Source organism: Canis lupus, chromosome 9 (assembly GCF_011100685.1).
Source record: "Canis lupus familiaris isolate Mischka breed German Shepherd chromosome 9, alternate assembly UU_Cfam_GSD_1.0, whole genome shotgun sequence".
In the NCBI taxonomy this organism is placed as follows: Eukaryota; Metazoa; Chordata; class Mammalia; order Carnivora; family Canidae; genus Canis; species Canis lupus.
The window spans coordinates 34,355,804-34,373,350 of NC_049230.1; the positions used below are offsets into that span (position 1 = coordinate 34,355,804).

The 17,547-nt window shown below is 36.7% G+C and overlaps 1 protein-coding gene across 8 annotated transcripts in view; it reads left to right on the forward strand.

The window, feature by feature from the left end:
• RPS6KB1 (ribosomal protein S6 kinase B1) overlaps positions 1 to 17,547 on the forward strand; it is a 202,716-nt gene that overhangs the window by 2,692 nt on the left and 182,477 nt on the right. For all 8 annotated transcript variants that reach the window (XR_005364617.1, XR_005364614.1, XR_005364615.1 and 5 more), the window contains exons 2-4: positions 5,709 to 5,758; positions 6,967 to 7,087; positions 8,781 to 8,849. Coding sequence is in view for 4 of the 8 variants with exons in the window: in XM_038547967.1 (XP_038403895.1) it covers positions 5,709 to 5,758; positions 6,967 to 7,087; positions 8,781 to 8,849 (240 nt within the window). In the remaining 4 variants the exon portion in view is untranslated. The remainder of the gene's footprint in view (positions 1 to 5,708; positions 5,759 to 6,966; positions 7,088 to 8,780; positions 8,850 to 17,547) is intronic.

Consider the following 17,547-nt stretch of genomic DNA (forward strand, 5'->3'; position numbering starts at 1 on the left):
TCAGATCCCTCTAGGCATTGTCACTGTATGACCTAGAATAAATTGCTTAATTTTTCTGACTTTTTTTTTGTTCTCTGCAAAATGAGGATTATGTGAAATAACCATATAAAATACTGCCCTCTTAAAATATTCTGGCATATTAAGCAGTTAGCTAGTTCATGGAAATACAGCTTGTTGGTGTTACTCATTGCAAAGGAATCAAATGTTCAGATTTACCCTCATGTATGCCTAGAGACTTAAATGCAGTTATACCAGAGGTGCTACATTTTTGAAACTAGGATTTTTAAATTTATAAATATATGCCTTTTTAGATATGTCACACTGACTAAATTTATATTAGCAAATATATGTATTTATACAGCATAGTTAATTCTTCATTGAGTAAAGCAAAAGGACAGTAAATGAATGCATTTATGGATAAAGTTGAATGTCTGTTACCTAACTTTAAAAAAAGACCCTGTTTGGTTGGTTTTTCTTAAGATTTTATTTATTTATTCATGAGAGACAAGAGAGAGGCAGAGACATAGGCAGAGGGAGAAACAGGCTCCCTACAGGGGAGCCTGATGTGGGACTTGATCCCAGAACTCCGGGATCATGCCCTGAGCTGGAGGCTGATGCTCAACCACTGAGCCACCTAGGGGTCCCAAAAAGACCCTGTTTGAATACTTCAGAGGACTGTGTTAAAAAGCAATGGGTAAGAGGGTTTTTTGGGGGAGGGGAAGCTGGCTGGGTAGGTCCAGGTCTTTTTTGTTTGCTTTTCACTGGTGATGGTATGATTTGGGGAGACTGAGTTGAAACTGAGGGCAAGTTTTCCTCTAAAGATTTTTTTTTAAAGATTTTATTTATTTATTCATGAGAGACCCAGAGAGAGAGGCAGAGACACACAGGCAGACGGAGAAGCAGGCTCCCTGCAGAAGCCCAATGTGGGACTCGATCCTGGAACTCCAGGATCACGCCCTGGGCCAAAGGCAGATGCTCAAGCACTGAGCCACCCAGGCGTCCCAAGGATTAGACTTTGCTTTTTTTTTTTTTTTTTTTGGATTAGACTTTTCTATTACTTTTAACTTTGTGTCTCCACAGAAAATAAGTTTCCAATATCTTCATAATCTAATGAAAATCTCCAGAGGAGGGGTGCCTGGGTAGCTCAGAGGTTGAGCATCTGCCTTTGACTCCGGGCGTGATCTCGGAAAAGTTTAATCCTTAATTTTTACTAATTCAAAATTTGAAGTACTCACAGAAGTTTATTGCATAGGTTTCAGGTTGGAATATCAGATTTTTATTGGATAAAAAGTTTACAGTTTTTTAGTGCTTTGAAAAGCAGTGCTAGAGCAAATATTCATGGTTATGAAACATTACAGAAAGATCTCTCATCAGTACATATCTTGCATTACAATAGGCAAACAGCTCAAGATTTTGGGCAATGTTTACTCCTTTTCTTCCAATTCATTGGGTTACTGAGTCTTATTTTGTAAGGAAATGACTGAGCAAACAGGCAAGTAGATAAACAGTATAATGAATATCTGAATTAAAGATATTTCACCTATTCTTTAACAATTTATTTACATTTTTATGAAATTTTCCGTCTTTTTTTTTTTTTTGAAATTTTCCGTCTTTAATTGGGATTTTAGGCATATTAACTTGAATTTTTATACAATATTAATTTAGAACTTTGGAAATCGTTTGGTGGGCTGGTTTGAAACATCTTGTAAAGTACCTTAGATGAGCAGGATTCACTTTGTCAATCATAGTACAGGAAAAAAAAGCATTGGATGGGTCATAAAGCTTAAAGCAGCAGAAAAAAAAAATCTAACTAGAAAGTTTCCTATGAAAGAGAGTTGTCTATGTATTATGTGATGTTAGCCTGATGCTTCTGATGTGAGATTTTTCTGAAGGTAACATGGAGTAGCAGAAAAGCATTGTGCCTCAAATGCTTCTGCTCTAGAAGGTAACAGTAGGAAGTTATAAACACAGATGCAGGTGGTAATACAGGCATGGCTGGCTCCGGAAATGAAACATAGCCACAGGGCATATCTTTCTAGGTGGCTTCAAAGTCATGGTTTAGTGTTAACTACTCTGTGGTCTTTAATTTAAAATTAAGTAAAACTAACACTAAAGTAAAAACAAAACAACAACAACAACAAATAAAGTAAAAACAATTATATATTACCAGTTTTATCGCATTTAAAAGAAGTTAGTCTTTGGTCTTTAAAAGTGAAGCCATCGTAGGTGATTATGTGAAGCACCAGAGATGACCAAACCTTTAACCAAACCTTTAACCATAACTACCACTGCCCCCAAAAGAAACTGTTTCAAGTTGAAACTGCAAGAACTTTTTTTGCCCTTGTACTGAGGCATCCATTTAGTTTAATCTTTTTTTTTTTAAGATTTTATTTATTTATTCATGAGAGAGAGAGAGAGAGGCAGAGACACAGGCAGAGGGAGAAGCGGGCTCCTTCTTTTTATTTTTCAAAAAGATTTTATTGTTTATTTGAGAGAGAGAGAGAGAGACACGGAGACCATGAGCAGGGAGGAGAGGGAGAAGCAAGATCCTCATGAGCAGAGAACCTGATGTGGGGCTCAATCCCAGGACTCAGATCATGACCTGAGAGCCAAAGGCAGATAGATGCTAAACCAACTCAGGCCCCAAGAATAGTCATTTTATTTTATTTTGTTAAGAATAGGCATTTTAAAGCTGTATTTTAGAATATTAATAACTGCATTTCTACTGCCAAGTTATTTTTTTTAACAATTCTGTGACTTTTAGTATATTTATAGAATTGTACAACCATCACTGCAATTTAGTTTTAGAACATTTATATCACCCTTAAAAGAAACTGGGCCCATTTATACTCCCTCCTTATTGCCACCTCTATTCCTAGATAACCAATGGTCTACTTTCCATCTCTATAAACTTGCCTTTTCTGGACATGCCACGTAAATTGAATCATCCAGTATGTGGACTTTTGTGTTTGTCTTCTTTCATTTAACTTAACGGTTTTGAAGATCATCTGTGTGATAGTATGTGTATATAGCCAAGTTGTATTCCATTGTATGTATCAACCACATTTTATTTATCAGTTCACAAGTTAATGTTCATGGAAGTTCCCATTTTTTGACTGTTGTGAATAATGCTGCTATGAACATTTGTACCCAAGTCTTTGCGGTACCTATATTTTTATTTTTCTTGGGTAGATACCTGGGAGTAGATTTGTTGGATCATATGGTAAGCCTATGTTTAATTTTTGAAGAAACTACCAAACTATTAAAGAGATTGTACCATTTTATATTCCTGACAGTGGTGTATGAATGTTCCAATTTTTGTACTTCTTGCCAAACTTATTTTTCTGTCTTTTTAATTATAGTCATCCTAGTGGCTATCAAGGGGTGTCTCAATGTGATTTTGATTTACATTTGCATTTCTGTAATGGCTGATGATGTTGAACATCTTTTCAAGTGCTTATTGACCATTTGTGTATATTGTTTGGAGAAATACCTATTCAAATTCTAACCCATTTTTAAAATACTGTTTTGTTTTGTTTTTTAAGATTTTATTTATTTGAGACAAAGAGTGAGCTAGAGACAGAGACAGCAGGGCAGGGGGGAGGAGCAGAGGGAGAGGGAAAAACCGACTCCCTGCTGAGCAGGGAGCCTGCCATGGATCTCAATCCCAGGACCCTGGGATCATGACCTGAGCCAAAGGCAGATGCTTAATTGACTGAGCCACCCAGGTGCCCCCCAAAATTGGGTTATTTTTAAATTTTGAGTTGTAGAAGTTCTTTTATATATTCTTATTCTGTGGGTTTTCTTTTCACTTTCTTGATAGTATCTTTTGAAGTGCGAAAGTTTTAAATTTTGAATAAATCTAGTTTACTGATTTTTTTTTTCTTGAATCGTTTGTGCATTTGGTGATGTGTCTTAAGAAATCATTGGCTATCCTTGGTTTCTTTTAAGGGTTTTGTAGTTTTAGCTCTTATATTTAGGCCTGTGATCAATTTTCAAAAAATATTTGTTTATTTAGGGTGCCTGGGTGGCTCAGTCAGTTAAGCATCTGCCTTCTGCTCAAGTCATGATCCCAGTCCCAGGATTAAGCCCATGTCGGCTCCTTGCTCAGGGAGGAGTCTGCTTCTCCCCTGTCTCTCCCCCTGCTCATGTTTTCTCTCTCTCTCACTTGTGTGTGCTCTCTTTCTCTCTTTCTCATGAATAAATAAAATCTTAAAAAAAAAGATTTATTAATTTGAGAGAGAGAGAAAGAGAGCATGAGGGTGGGGGTGGGCAGAGGGAGAGGAAGAGAGAACCCCAAGCAGACTCCATGCTCAGTGTGAAGCCCAATGCAGGGCTCAATCCCACAGCCCGGAGATCACAATCTGAACTGAAACCAAGAGTCAGGCACCCAACCAGCTGTGCCAGCCAGATGCTCTAGGCCTGTGATCAATTTTAAGTTAATTTTTTAGTATGGTAGAGTATGGTGTAAAGTGGGGAACCAAAGTAATTTTTTTGCATGTGGATATCCAGATGTCCCAGCACCATTTATTGAAAGACTGCCTCTTTCCCATTGAATTTTCTTGGCACCTTTGTCAAATATTAGTTGACCATAAATGTAAGGGTTTGTTTCTGGACTCTTAATTCTATTTCATTGATCTATATGTCTGTTCTTATCACAGTACCACATTGTCTTGGTTACTGTTGCTTTGTAGTACATTTTAAAATTAGGAAATGTCAATTCTCCAACTTTGTTCTCCTTCTTCAAGATTGTTTGGCTATTTTGGGTCCCTTGCATTTCTGCATGAATTTTATGGTCAGCTTCCCAATTTTTGTAAGAAAGTAACTTGGGATTTTGATAGGATTGAGTTGAATCTGTAGACCAATTTGGCTAGTATAACTATCTTAAACAATACTAAGTTGTCAGATCCGTGAACATGGAATGTCTTTTGATTTATTTAGATCTTATTTAATTTTTTCAGCAATGTTTTACAGTTATCAAATGTATAAGTCTTATACTTTGTTAAATTTTTTCTAATTGATGCTATTTTATTCTTATTGATGCTATTGTGAACAGTTATCTTAATTTTGTTTTTAAATTGTTCAGTGTTAGCATACAGAAAGTTTTTTTATTTTTATTTTTTTTTAGCATGCAGAAAGTTAATTAAATTTTGCACCCATTTATACTATGGCCAGAATAAATGTTTGGCTAGTGTGATTCCTGACAATTTGAGGGTGATGCTTAATTTGTGTACAGCCACATTGTACACTATAGTATCTCGGACTATTTGTGGTTACCTTAGGCTTAGTTAGGTTGTAGTTACATATGTTATGTTAGTCTTGCATATCAGAATCATATCAGAATAGCTGATAACTTTATGTAAATCATTTGATTTAGTAACTCATACTTAGACTATGGTGTCTTTAGTTTCATAATACACAAGATGTATCTTTTGAATAAATGTAATTTTTGAAGGAGCTATCACCTAGTTTTGTAGATCATTGATGAGTAGCATCTGTAGCTTAATTGTCACAGAAAATTAAAAGTGAAACCCCTATAATCTTGTCTACCTTATTTTGTTCATCACCACATTTGCCGATAATTAAAATATAGAGAATTTTTAAGCTGGTTTATTTCATTCATTTCTCCTTTAGTAGTAGAGTAAAACATTAAGTATTTTGATTTTATGTTTATGAGATTATTTTTACAACTTTAATGTATTTTTCAGGGTCAGTTAAATGAAAGCATGGACCATGGGGGAGTTGGACCATATGAACTGTAAGTTTATATGAAAAGATTTCATTGTGCTATGTTTCTTACAAGTAGGTTTTATCACTTCTAGTTTGTAGCCATCATGCGATTCCAATAACCTGTTCTTAATTATCCAGTCATATACGTAAACTTAGTTTATTGACTTTAGCGTCAATATAGTAATATATCCTGGGTTTTGAGGTCATATATATAGATTTTGAGAGAGCTATTCATTCTGATTTACAATATACTGAAAATGAATCTGAATGAGTCAGGAATTTTAATTAGGTTAATAGAGATAAAATTTTATTTTATTTTTTATTTTTTTTTAATTTTTTTATTTTTATTTATGATAGTCACACAGAGAGAGGAGAGAGGCTGAGACACAGGCAGAGGGAGAAGCAGGCTCCATGCACCGGGAGCGCGACGTGGGATTCGATCCTGGGTCTCCAGGATCGCGCCCTGGGCCAAAGGCAGGCGCCAAACCGCTGCGCCACCCAGGGATCCCCCGAGATAAAATTTTAATAGAAATAAATTTTTTAGAAATAACCTTCCAAAGCCAAATCCTTTTTGTTTTGCTTGTAATACATCATTCATACAGAGATTTGTGCAACTCAAGTCATTTTAGGCAAACTCTATTAGGCGAGTATGATGATTAATCTGCTCTGTACACCAACCTTAAGTAAAAACCATGGATGGGGGTAGACCAAGATCACTCATGTAAAAAAACATTTAAGGGACAAATTGCCACTTAAGTGCCACTTTTGGAGTCTTTAAATCCATCTAATAGTAGATTGGAAGGATTCATGGGTACATTTTATTAGCAAGAATTTTTGCAGCATAAAGACTTGAACTAATTGGGTACTTTTAGAAAGTTCCCAGATTTTCTGAAGTTGGGTAATATCTAGTCTTACAGACATTTCAAATGAACTAAATATGAATAACCAAAAGACTTTTTTCCTTTGTCAACTTAATAAGCTTGTTCTAATTTATCTTAATTTGGGGATGCTTGATGCTTACAAAAATAAATAATAGCATATTCTGTAAATAAGCAGATAAGTATCAAACCAGCCTAATCTTGACCTACCATGTCATCGAATCCTTACTGAGAGCATGGATAGTAAATTTGGCTGTTATGTATTTTTTCCTTTTTACTTATTTGGATTACAATTATAGTAAACTGAAGATGATTTAACTTTTTGAGAATTTACTTTTGGCTTTACTTTTCTCCCTAGTGGCATGGAACATTGTGAGAAGTTTGAAATTTCGGAAACTAGTGTGAACAGAGGGCCAGAAAAAATCAGACCAGAATGTTTTGAGCTACTTCGGGTACTTGGTAAAGGGGGCTATGGAAAGGTAGGAAGTGTTTTTGAAATAAGAGCTGTTGTCTGTCTTGGGTAGGTTAATTTTTTTGGGGGGGGGGGGGGGTAGGTTAATTTTTATACCCTGGTTCAGCAGTCCTCTTTATTTTTTATTTTTATTATTATTTTTTAAAGATTTTATTTTATTTTTTTAAAATGATTTTATTTACACACAGAGAGAGAGAGAGAGAGGGAGAGAGAGAGGCAGAGAGGCACAGGCAGAGGGAGAAGCAGGCTCCATGCAGGGAGCCCAATGTGGGACTTGATCCAGGGTCCCCAGGATCAAACCCCGGGCTGCAGGCGGCGCTAAACCGCTGCGCCACCGGGGCTGCCCTTAAAGATTTTATTTATTTATTCATAAGAGACACAGAAAGAGGCAGAAACAGGCAGAGGGAGAAGCAGGCTCCCTGCAGGGAGCCCGACGTGGGACTCGATCCCAGGACCCCAGGATCACACCCCGGGCTGAAGGCGGCGCTAAACCACTGAGCCACCCGGGCTGCCCCAGCAGTCCTCTTTAATCTTTGTTAGCTATCAAGCAAAGGATGTGATCACTTAACCTGGCATTATTTGAGGAATGTACAGAACTTAGAACTTCTCTTTCTACCACCATGCACATAAAAGACTGACACATAACAAGCACTCAGTCAATATTTGTTGAATAAATTGGCAACTATGCCAGGCAAAGTCTATTATTAGAGGAATCCTTCCTTCTTTTGGTTAAATGGTATCCTCTATAGGTATCCTCTTAAAAGAGATACCACTCCTTACTTTTAAGAGGCTTGGCACATTAAATTGTTATCTGTTACTGAGACCTACGTCTGAATTGTATTTCTTTTACTTGAAGTATTTGGAACATTAAGGAAGCTAAAGAATATTATATATTATATTATATATATAATATAAGGGAGAAGAAAAATGAAGAGAACTTCTTAGCTTCATATTTTGCCCAAGGCTTTCTAATTTATTACCTCACCTTTGTGTATTCTGCCTAAAAAAATTTATACCTAGCTAGCTATTCTTTATCCAGAGATAGAATTTGGATAACATTTTAGTAGTTAGGATTAAGTTTAAGGACTATTTATGCTACTGTGTAGTGTTAATTTTTTCATAGCATGACATTTGTAGTTTTTTCTTAGGCTTAAGGATGCATTCTAGTGTGTTCTAATCATCTCAGATGTGGAACATATGCACTTTGAGTCTCACATTATTTTAGCTGTTGCATGATAATGTCTTACATAGTTAGCCATTTTAGGGAATAGGTAAATGTCAACTATTATTAAAGTTTTATGAGAAGCAAGAATAGTGGTATTCCTGGAAGAAATTTATAAAATATTTTATAATTTTTACTTTTGTTATTCTGCTTCTGGGAACCCTGATTAAAGCTTTTTCTGAGCAAACTTGGATTTTGTGTATGAAGTTAGAGTGCCCGTCATTGGATGGTCACTAACCAGCTTTGCCACCAGATGTCAGCAGACCAAATTGGACAGTCCCATGTTTAGCAGATTTCATTACTAAGTCTTTAATATAATCTGCTCTTTTAGTTCATCATTTTTTCACAGCCTTTGTATTACTAGTTTCTTTAAGAATATAAACTATTGTATCATTCCTATAAACAGGAATTAAGGGAGTGTAACTAGCATAGTTTAGCTTTTAATAACACACAAACACTTTTATTTCTTTTTATCCAGGTTTTTCAAGTACGAAAAGTAACAGGAGCAAATACTGGGAAAATATTTGCCATGAAGGTGCTTAAAAAGGTAATTCCCTCCCTCCTCTTTGTTCTTTTTTTTTTTTTTTTTTTTTTTAAAGTAGGCTCCATGCCCAGCATTGAACTTCAAGACCCTGAGATCAGGAATTTCATGTTCCACTGACTCTGCTGGCCAGGTGCCCCTCCTCAACTTTTTTTTTTTTTTTTTTTTAATATTTTTTTCTTTATTTATTTATGATAGTCACACAGAGAGAGAGAGAGAGAGGCAGAGACACAGGCAGAGAGAGAAGCAGGCTCCATGCACCGGGAACTCGACGTGGGACTCGATCCCAGGTCTCCAGGATCGCGCCCTGGGCCAAAGGCAGGCGCCAAACCGCTGCGCCACCCAGGGATCCCCCTCCTCAACTTTATTGTTAATTGCTATAAAAGCCATATTTTGGCCCAAAATTCTCAGTCCAGAAAATGTATTTTTAACATAATATTTCAAGTCCTCTTAGATTATGAACTGTTTCATTTTTGGTATTCCCGTTTTATTTTTCCTTGGTGAGCATGGGAAGGAAAGCTCTTTTAATTCTCCTCTGAGGGAACTTTTTTAGCTCTTCGTTCTGATCTTCATATTTCTAAGTAATAAGCATGTTCTGTCACTTAATCCAGCAGTTTTAGAATTATGTATTGATTTCCACTCTACTCTGTTTTACTTCTTCCTCCCTTCTCTCCATCCTCTCATTTTACTTTGTTTTCTTTGAGTCTACTATTTGTCTTATCATACCTTCCAACAACTGTTTAGACCAGTGTTCTATGGTCCCACTTATCAGGTAGCCTGTCAGTTCCATTTATTTTCCTGTAGATATCCCATCAGAACCTTCTGTTCCCTGTTCCTGTCTTTATTGGTAGGTCTCTAGGCATAGCTGCCCTTGGCTCCATCAGTGTTGGATTCTTTGTTTCCTGGATCCCGTATCTTCCTTTTTCTTAGTTTATGCCCTTGTTCCCTCTGTTGATAACCATCTATCAATGGCTTCTGAGAAAGGGTGCATGAAGGTAAATTTTTGGGGAAGCATTGCATATTTGAAATTATATTCTAGAATAGAATAGAGTAGAATAGAATTCTATTATACTCTTATGCTTGTTTAATTGTTTGGCTGTGGTATTGAAGTTGAAAATCATTTTCACCCAGGATTTGGCTTTATTTTCACCTTGCATTGAGTGTTTCTATTAAGGAGTCCCTTGCCATACTACTGATTCCCATCTTTTTTTTTTTTTTTTTTAAGGCTTTATTTTAAATTTATTCATTTGAGAGAGAGAGAATGAGTGAGAGCATGAGCAGTGGGGAGGTGGAGGGGGAGAGGGAAAGGGAGAGGGAGAAGGACTCCCTGCCTGAGGAGGGAGTCCAACGTGGGGCTTAAGCCCAGAATGCCGGGATTGTGATCTGATTGGAAGGCAGATGCTTAACTGACTGAGCCACCCAGGTGTTCTTTAGAGATCTGTTTTTCTTTAAAGATATCTACAATTTTCTTTTGATTTCTGTTGTTCTAAATTTCTTACAGTGTTATATTTATCTTGCTTTGATCTTTATTATTTTTTTTACTCTTTCTATCTTAAAAGTTTCAGTCCTTCAGCTCTAGGAGGTTTCCTTATATGGTCTTTGATATTTCTTCCTCTACTGTTTTCTCTTTTTGGATTTATAGTCAGTTGGATGTTGGACCTCCTGGACTGACTGATAACTATTTTTCTTATCCTTTCTATTGGTTCATTTCTTTGTCTTTTTGTTTACTTTGAGATTTTTCTAGAAATTTATTTTCTAATCCTTTTACTGATTTTTGTAACATTATATTTGTGGTTCCCCAGAGCTTTGTCATATTTTCTTTTTATAGCAACCTATTTTATGAGTACATAATCTTTTCTTATTTTTCTGAGGGTATTGATGATTATTCTTTGAAATGTTCTTTTGCCATATGCATTGTATCTCTTTTTCTTTGAGTTTGATTTAGTCTTTTTCTTCCATGCCAAAGGCCTTGTTTAGCTGCCTGGTGTCCTTCACTGATTGTTCGTATTTAAGAGTAGAATTCTGAAAAGCTGATCAGAAGTTCCTTTTGTGTAGGACAGTTACGTGGTGAGCTGCCAATTGACTGAGAACGTCCAAATATCATTGTCTGTAGGTCAGTTAGTGCTGAGAAATATTCTTTTGCCTAGAAAAAGCATTCTGGAGCTGGATGGAAGAGAAGAGATGGAGATCTTAATTTTTCAACATGCAGACTTACACTGAAGTCAAGTCTTTCCTTTAGCACTTCACTCTGTATCTGATCCTTCACTCTTTTTTTTTTTTTTTTTTCTGGAGAGTACACCTTTCCAAGCAGTAGTCATCTACTTGTTTTTAGTCCTTTGCAGTCTCTAATGACTCATTTTTCCCCCCCTTTTTGCTTTTTATTTTTGCCTTTAGTTTTGAACCTGCTGGGTTCTATAGGTGATAATCAACTTCTTTTGAGTTCTCTGTACGGGCATTTAGGTTTGATCATGCACTACTCCACTGAGTCACATACCATTGCATTTTCCTGCTCTGTTTTCTTCACCTTTTGAGGTAATGGAGTTTGTTGGGTTTCCTAGTTTGATTGAAAATGCATCATGTGTATTTGGTTTCTTGTTCTTTTTGTTTGGGACTGATTTCTGAAAAAATCACGCTGTCTTAAAACAAGTCTTAGTAGAAAACTATATTAAAAGACAATCAAGGGATGCCTGGGTGGCTCAGTGGTTGAGCATCTGCCTTTGCCTCAGGATGTGATCCCCAGGGTCCAGGGATTGAGTCCCACATCAGACTTCTGCAAGGAGCCTGCTCCTCCCTTTGCCTATATCTCTGCCTGTCTCTCTCTCTCTCTGTGTCTCTCATGAATAAATGAATAAAATCTTAAAAAAAAAAAAGACAATCAAAATGACTTTTAACAAAAATTACAGGGTTTGTAATACTTTGATCTTTATCCTCCTGATTTTTACTTAAGCAATATACATGACTTACTAGTTTAAAAGCTGAGGAACAAATATGACCACAACTTTATTGGTGATTGTCTTTTTTTCAAAGTTTATTTATTTAAATAATCTCTACACCCAGTGTGGGGCTCAAACTCATGACCCTGAGATCGAGTTGCTGCTGTTCTGACAGAGCCAGCCAGGATCACCCCTGGTGATTGTCTTAAGAGAAGTGGTTCAGATATTCTGAACATCACTTTCTGTATCAATAAGGCAGTATTAATCTGCTGTCTGGCTTTTCCATTGGAATCCTTTGAGATTAATGAATGATGTTTTGATCTGTAAAACATGTTAGATTTAGGATTGAAGACAGTATAATAATGCTTGTTTTAGAAATGTTGAAGTTCTGGTTAAGATTCTTAGGTTAATTTATTCCTTTTGATATATTTTATAATCAGGGCTGACCATTATTAGTCATAATCCTGTCTTGAGTGAAGTGTGTTCCTGGCATGTGTATCTTCAATGAAAAGAATAAGGTGTAATATTTCCACTGATGGTGGTTGGGCACAGTGTATTGGGAAATCCATAGACTTAATTACTGCTACATGTCAGTCATCCTTTTTGGGCCAGACATCCAAGACCTAACTTGCCTCTCTTTTTGCTTAGGTACCACTCCCTCCCACTTTCAGGGTTTTTCTTTCCCCAAGCCTGGCTAGAGAATCGGATATTGTCTCATGTTTTCCTTACTGTCCCTCAAGACAAGCTCACAGTGTAAATAATGAAAGTGAAGAAGTTGATAGGGTTAAGTCCAGAATTTTAATTCCTAATTAGATAAGATGCTGTATGCTGCCTTTGGGTTTCTTTATTCTGGTTTTATTATCCTAGAAGCAGAGCATGCTACCCCTTCTGAACTCGGTGTGTGGTAAGAACATTATCTGTTTCCAGCCTTGAAGATGAAATCAGAGTAGAACCATGTGTCTCCTTATCTTAAATGAGGTGTTTCCATTTGGACAGGCTGTCTGAATTTATCAGTTCTCCTGGAATTTTTTACAGGAATAGTACTATTTGGGTATTTTCTCAGGGTGGAATGTTGAGGAAAAGACTATTTCTCTTTCCTACCACTTGCAACCAAAATGTAACCTGGGAGCAAAATACTATTGCCCATGTCATTAGTTCAGTCCACACTGAAATTTTAGACCCTTTGGCTAAAGGTTTGTGGGTCATACTTCTTCCATTCCTCCTTTTATTAAATCAATTGAGAACTGGCACTGTGCCACGCATTATGCTAGATACTAGGATTTAGCATTTAAGGCAAATGTGGTCTCTCCCTTTCACTCTGCTTACCATATAATTCAAGGGAAGAACTATTAAGCTTATTCTTACAATTTCTCTTCTATCTTGTGGTCAAAATCCTATTTTAAGTTTGAAACTTCCCTTACCCTTTATGATTTTTTTCCCTCACTTCTAAGCCTTGTCATCTTGAATGTCTTCACTGTCCTTATATTAAATAAGTAATCAGTAGCTTAGCTTTCTAATTCCTTACTCTCAACTCCATCAGCTTTCACTTCCATTCTACTTTTCCAGCCCCTATAGCTGTATTCTCCACCTCTGAAGTATTGGACTATAATAGAACAATAACGTTCTCACTTTATTCCCACAATGCTTGGTCTTTGGCTCTCAGCCTCTTAGTTCTTTGACTTTTTTTTTTCTTCTAAAGTTCTTAACCTCCTTCTTATTTCACTTTATTCTCAATCCAGCCTAATCAGCATGATCTGCCATTGACCTTTTTTTTAAAAAAAAAAAAAAAAAAGATTTTATTTATTTATTCATGAGAGACACAGAGAGAGAGAAAGAGAGGGAGAAGCAGGCTCTATGCAGGGAGCCCGATGTGGGACTCCACCCCGGGGTCTCCAGGATCAGGCCCTGGACTGAAGGTGGCACCAAACCGCTGAGCCACCCGGGCTGCCCCTGCCATTGACCTTTTGTTTAGGAAAGTCTTACTCTTAATAGTTTAATTGTTAATGCTCCTTTATTTATGTATCTTAACTACTGAACATTGCTGGCAGAAATCATAAACATATAGGTTGCTGCTAGGACAAATTCATACTCCCTGACTCAGTATTTACCAGCTATTTTTCTACATGTCTTTAGACAACTTCTTCCTTCTCTATAACTTTGCTAGCAGTCCCTCTTACCTCTTTTAGTAGACTGCCTCTTTTCCTATTAGGGGCTGTTATGTGTGATTACCTTCCACTTCAGGCTGTTATATATGATTACCTTCCACTTTCTGTTCTAATCCCTACTCCTAATACCTTACTGATCTGCATTTTCACCTGTCTACTTCCTTCTCTCCAGTGTTAGTGAGGTGTATTCCTTCTCCTTTCCAAGGTTAAGCCCTCTCTTTAGGTTTTGGATCCCATCCATCCCTTTCTGCCTGTTAGAGGTCTTTGTCACTACTTTCTCTTTTTTCCATTCTCTATCCTGACTTCTTTCTTTGTTTAAATATATTCATGTCTTTGCCATATTTAGCAGAACAGATCCTTCACACAAATAGCTTCCACCCTTTCTGCCTTTCATAGCTGAATTTCTTGAGAAATCATATTTTATTATTTTTCAGTCACTATATTTTGACTCAGTGACTCTATTATTTCAATGAAACTCTTGTCCCCTATGTCACCACGAGTCTCCTAATGGCTGAATCCAATGGTCTTTACTTAATTCATCATTCTTAGTTTACCTCTCTGTTACATTGAAGCTATTGACCATACCATTTTGAAATTCTGTTTTCTTGACTTCTATGATTCTGCTTTACTAATTTTTCTTATCTCTTAGTTTCTTGCTTCACACACTTTCTCAAAATTACTTGTAAAAAATCCAGACCTCCTGAGCAGTTAAAAAATAATCTTGGAAAATTTTCAAACTTTCCAAAGAGTTGCAAAAATACTATAGTGAACACCAGTTAAGTTTGCCATATTTTCTTTGCCCCTCACTTTCTCCATCCCTTCCGTGTATATGTATATTTATGCATATTCAAAATTTTTATTCTTTTGCCATACAATTCGAAAGTTAATTGTAGATACAGTATCTTACCCTTATTTTCTTTAGTTTGTATCTCTTAAGAGTAAGGGCATTTTCATATATAACCACAGTGTGATGATCGCATTTGGGAAACTTAACATTGATAAACAGTGCTTTTTTTTTTGTCTTTCATGACAGTTACATTTTTTTAAAATATTTTATTTATTTATTCATGAGAGACACACACAGAGAGAGGCAGAGACACAGGTAGAGGGAGAAGCAGGGAGATGTGAGACTCAATCCTGAACCCCAGGATCATGCCTTGAGCTGAAGGCAGATGCTCAACCACTGAGCCACCCAGGTGTTCCTAAATTTAATTTTTTAAGAGTCAGTATGAACTTTTTTTTTTTTTCAGAATAGTATCTATTTCTTTCATTATTCATTTTTGTTCTCACATTATCCCAAATTTTGCTAGAGTGAGCTCTATTAAGATGTCTTCTATGTCCTTTTGACGTGTCCTTGGTGGTTTTTGAGTACTTCTTGGTATAATAGAGTGCTCCAAATTTACCTTGCACTTTACCAGACCCTGGCTTAGAACCATCTTTTTTTTCTCTAGGGAACCCTGGTTTCTTTTGGTGGAGAAACCAAGATCTGGGTGCCAGCTATGCTTCCTACTACTAAAGTGCCATTGTTTATGGCTCTTTCAGTGGGTAGAGCTAGGAGGTTTTTTTGTGTTTTTTTTTAATTTTATTTATTTATTCCTTAGAGACACAGAGAAAGGCAGAGACACAGGCAGAGGGAGAAGCAGGCTCCATGCGGGGAGCCTGACGTGGGACCCAATCCCGGGACCCCGGGATCACGCCCTGAGCCAAAAGACACTCAGCCGCCGAGCCACCCAGGCGTCCCTGTTTTGTTTTAACTATGGCTTCATATTGATATCCCTAATTCCAGTCTAGTTCCATATGGCTTTTCTTCTCTCAGTCCATGTTTACATCTCTGGTTTTCCACAGTGAGAAACCTGGTAGCAACATCGATAAATTGACTCCTTTGCTCAGTTGTACAATATATGCATAATAGCTTGAGAATTGCAATATTAATAATACTAGCAAGTACAAACCTACTAAGTGTGCAGTTTCTTTGCAATTTTTGTTATGCTTAAATATATGTCAGTAAGAATGTGCAGTTATTTTTGTTATGCTTAAATATATGTCAGTAAGAATGTGCAGTTTAAAGTTATTTAAATGTCTTTTTTCTCCTGTAGTAAAATTATCAGGGTAATACTCAATTACATTTATGTATTTCTGTTGTATTCAGTTTTATTTCTTCCCCATCCTTGTTGACTTAATTTTAATTTTGGAATGTATAAAACATTAATGTGGTTCAGAATTCAAAAACCTCCCTTTTGTAACCAAAATAATTTTTGATTTAGGTAAGAGAGAAAAATGAATGCTAAAATCATTGAGATTTTACTTAGGTGTACTCAGAAGTCTAGTCCCATTACTTTTCTTATCTTTCCACTGTCATTAGCTTTTGGTTTATCTCAGTTGCATTAATTATTGAAGATATGAGGAGTTACAGATACATATTCCCCCTTTTTTACACAAAAGATAGTTTACTGTGATACTGATATGCCATATATATATGTGCTGTTTTGTACCTTGCTTTAGAGACATTTACCATTCTTTTTATAGCTTTTTTTGCACATTAGGTAGTCCATAGGTTTTCAGCAAAAGTTTTATGCATGGGCATTAAGGTTGTTTCTAACGTTTTACTTTTACAAATAATATTGCAACTAATAATCTTGTGTGTATGCTTTTTCATGTTACTGGAGATATGCCAGAACTTAGTCCTAGAATTTAGACTTACCATGTCCAAAACAATACATCATTTTCCCAAAAGATTTTCTTAACTTCCATTGTCTGTTATTGAATGATAACTAACCATTATCCTATTACTTACAAAGAAACCACGGTATCATCATTTCTTCTCAACCTCATCAGCAAGTGCTGATGACACATCTTTATCTTTCCTTTTTTTTTTCCCCACCTTCATTTTTCTTTTCCTTTTTTTTTTTTCTTTAGAGAGTGGGGGTAGGGAGGCACAGTGGGAGAGGGAGAGAGAGAATCTTAAGCAGGCTCCATGCCCAGTGTGGAGCCCAGTGGAGGGCTCAGTCTCACAACCCTGAGATCATGACCTGAGCTGAAATCAAGAGTCAGATGTTTGACGAGTCGACTGAGCCACCAGGTACCCCCCAGCTTCATTTCCTTAGTTAGAGATCTCACTTTACTTAGTTTACTGTACCGGCTTCCTAACTAGTCTCCTCTCTTCCCTAAAACTCCACACTGCTACTAAAACTGTCTGTCTTCAAGCCAAGGATTATTCATTTCTGGAACCTCAACATTTTTCTTCTGCCTCTAAGATAAGATTCAGATGCTTTTGCCTAGATACCTAGGCCTACCATTCCCTGGTCTCCACCTACATCTCCAGCCTAATCTCTAGCCACTTCCAACCATACTGAACTACTTATAGATTCCCTATACATGTCCTGTCAAGCACTGGAAATGCTTTTTTTTTTTACCCTCTACATTTCATTTTAATAATTTTTCATAATACAGCTTAGGTATTGCCACCTCCAGGAACACTTCTTGCCAGGTCAGATGCAGTTCCTGTGTTATCCTATAGCACCTTGTGCTTTACCTACATTGACTTCTCTCTTTTCCCTGAGACTTAATACTCCTGTAGGCTGGAGACTTCTGTTAGTTCTTCCTTCT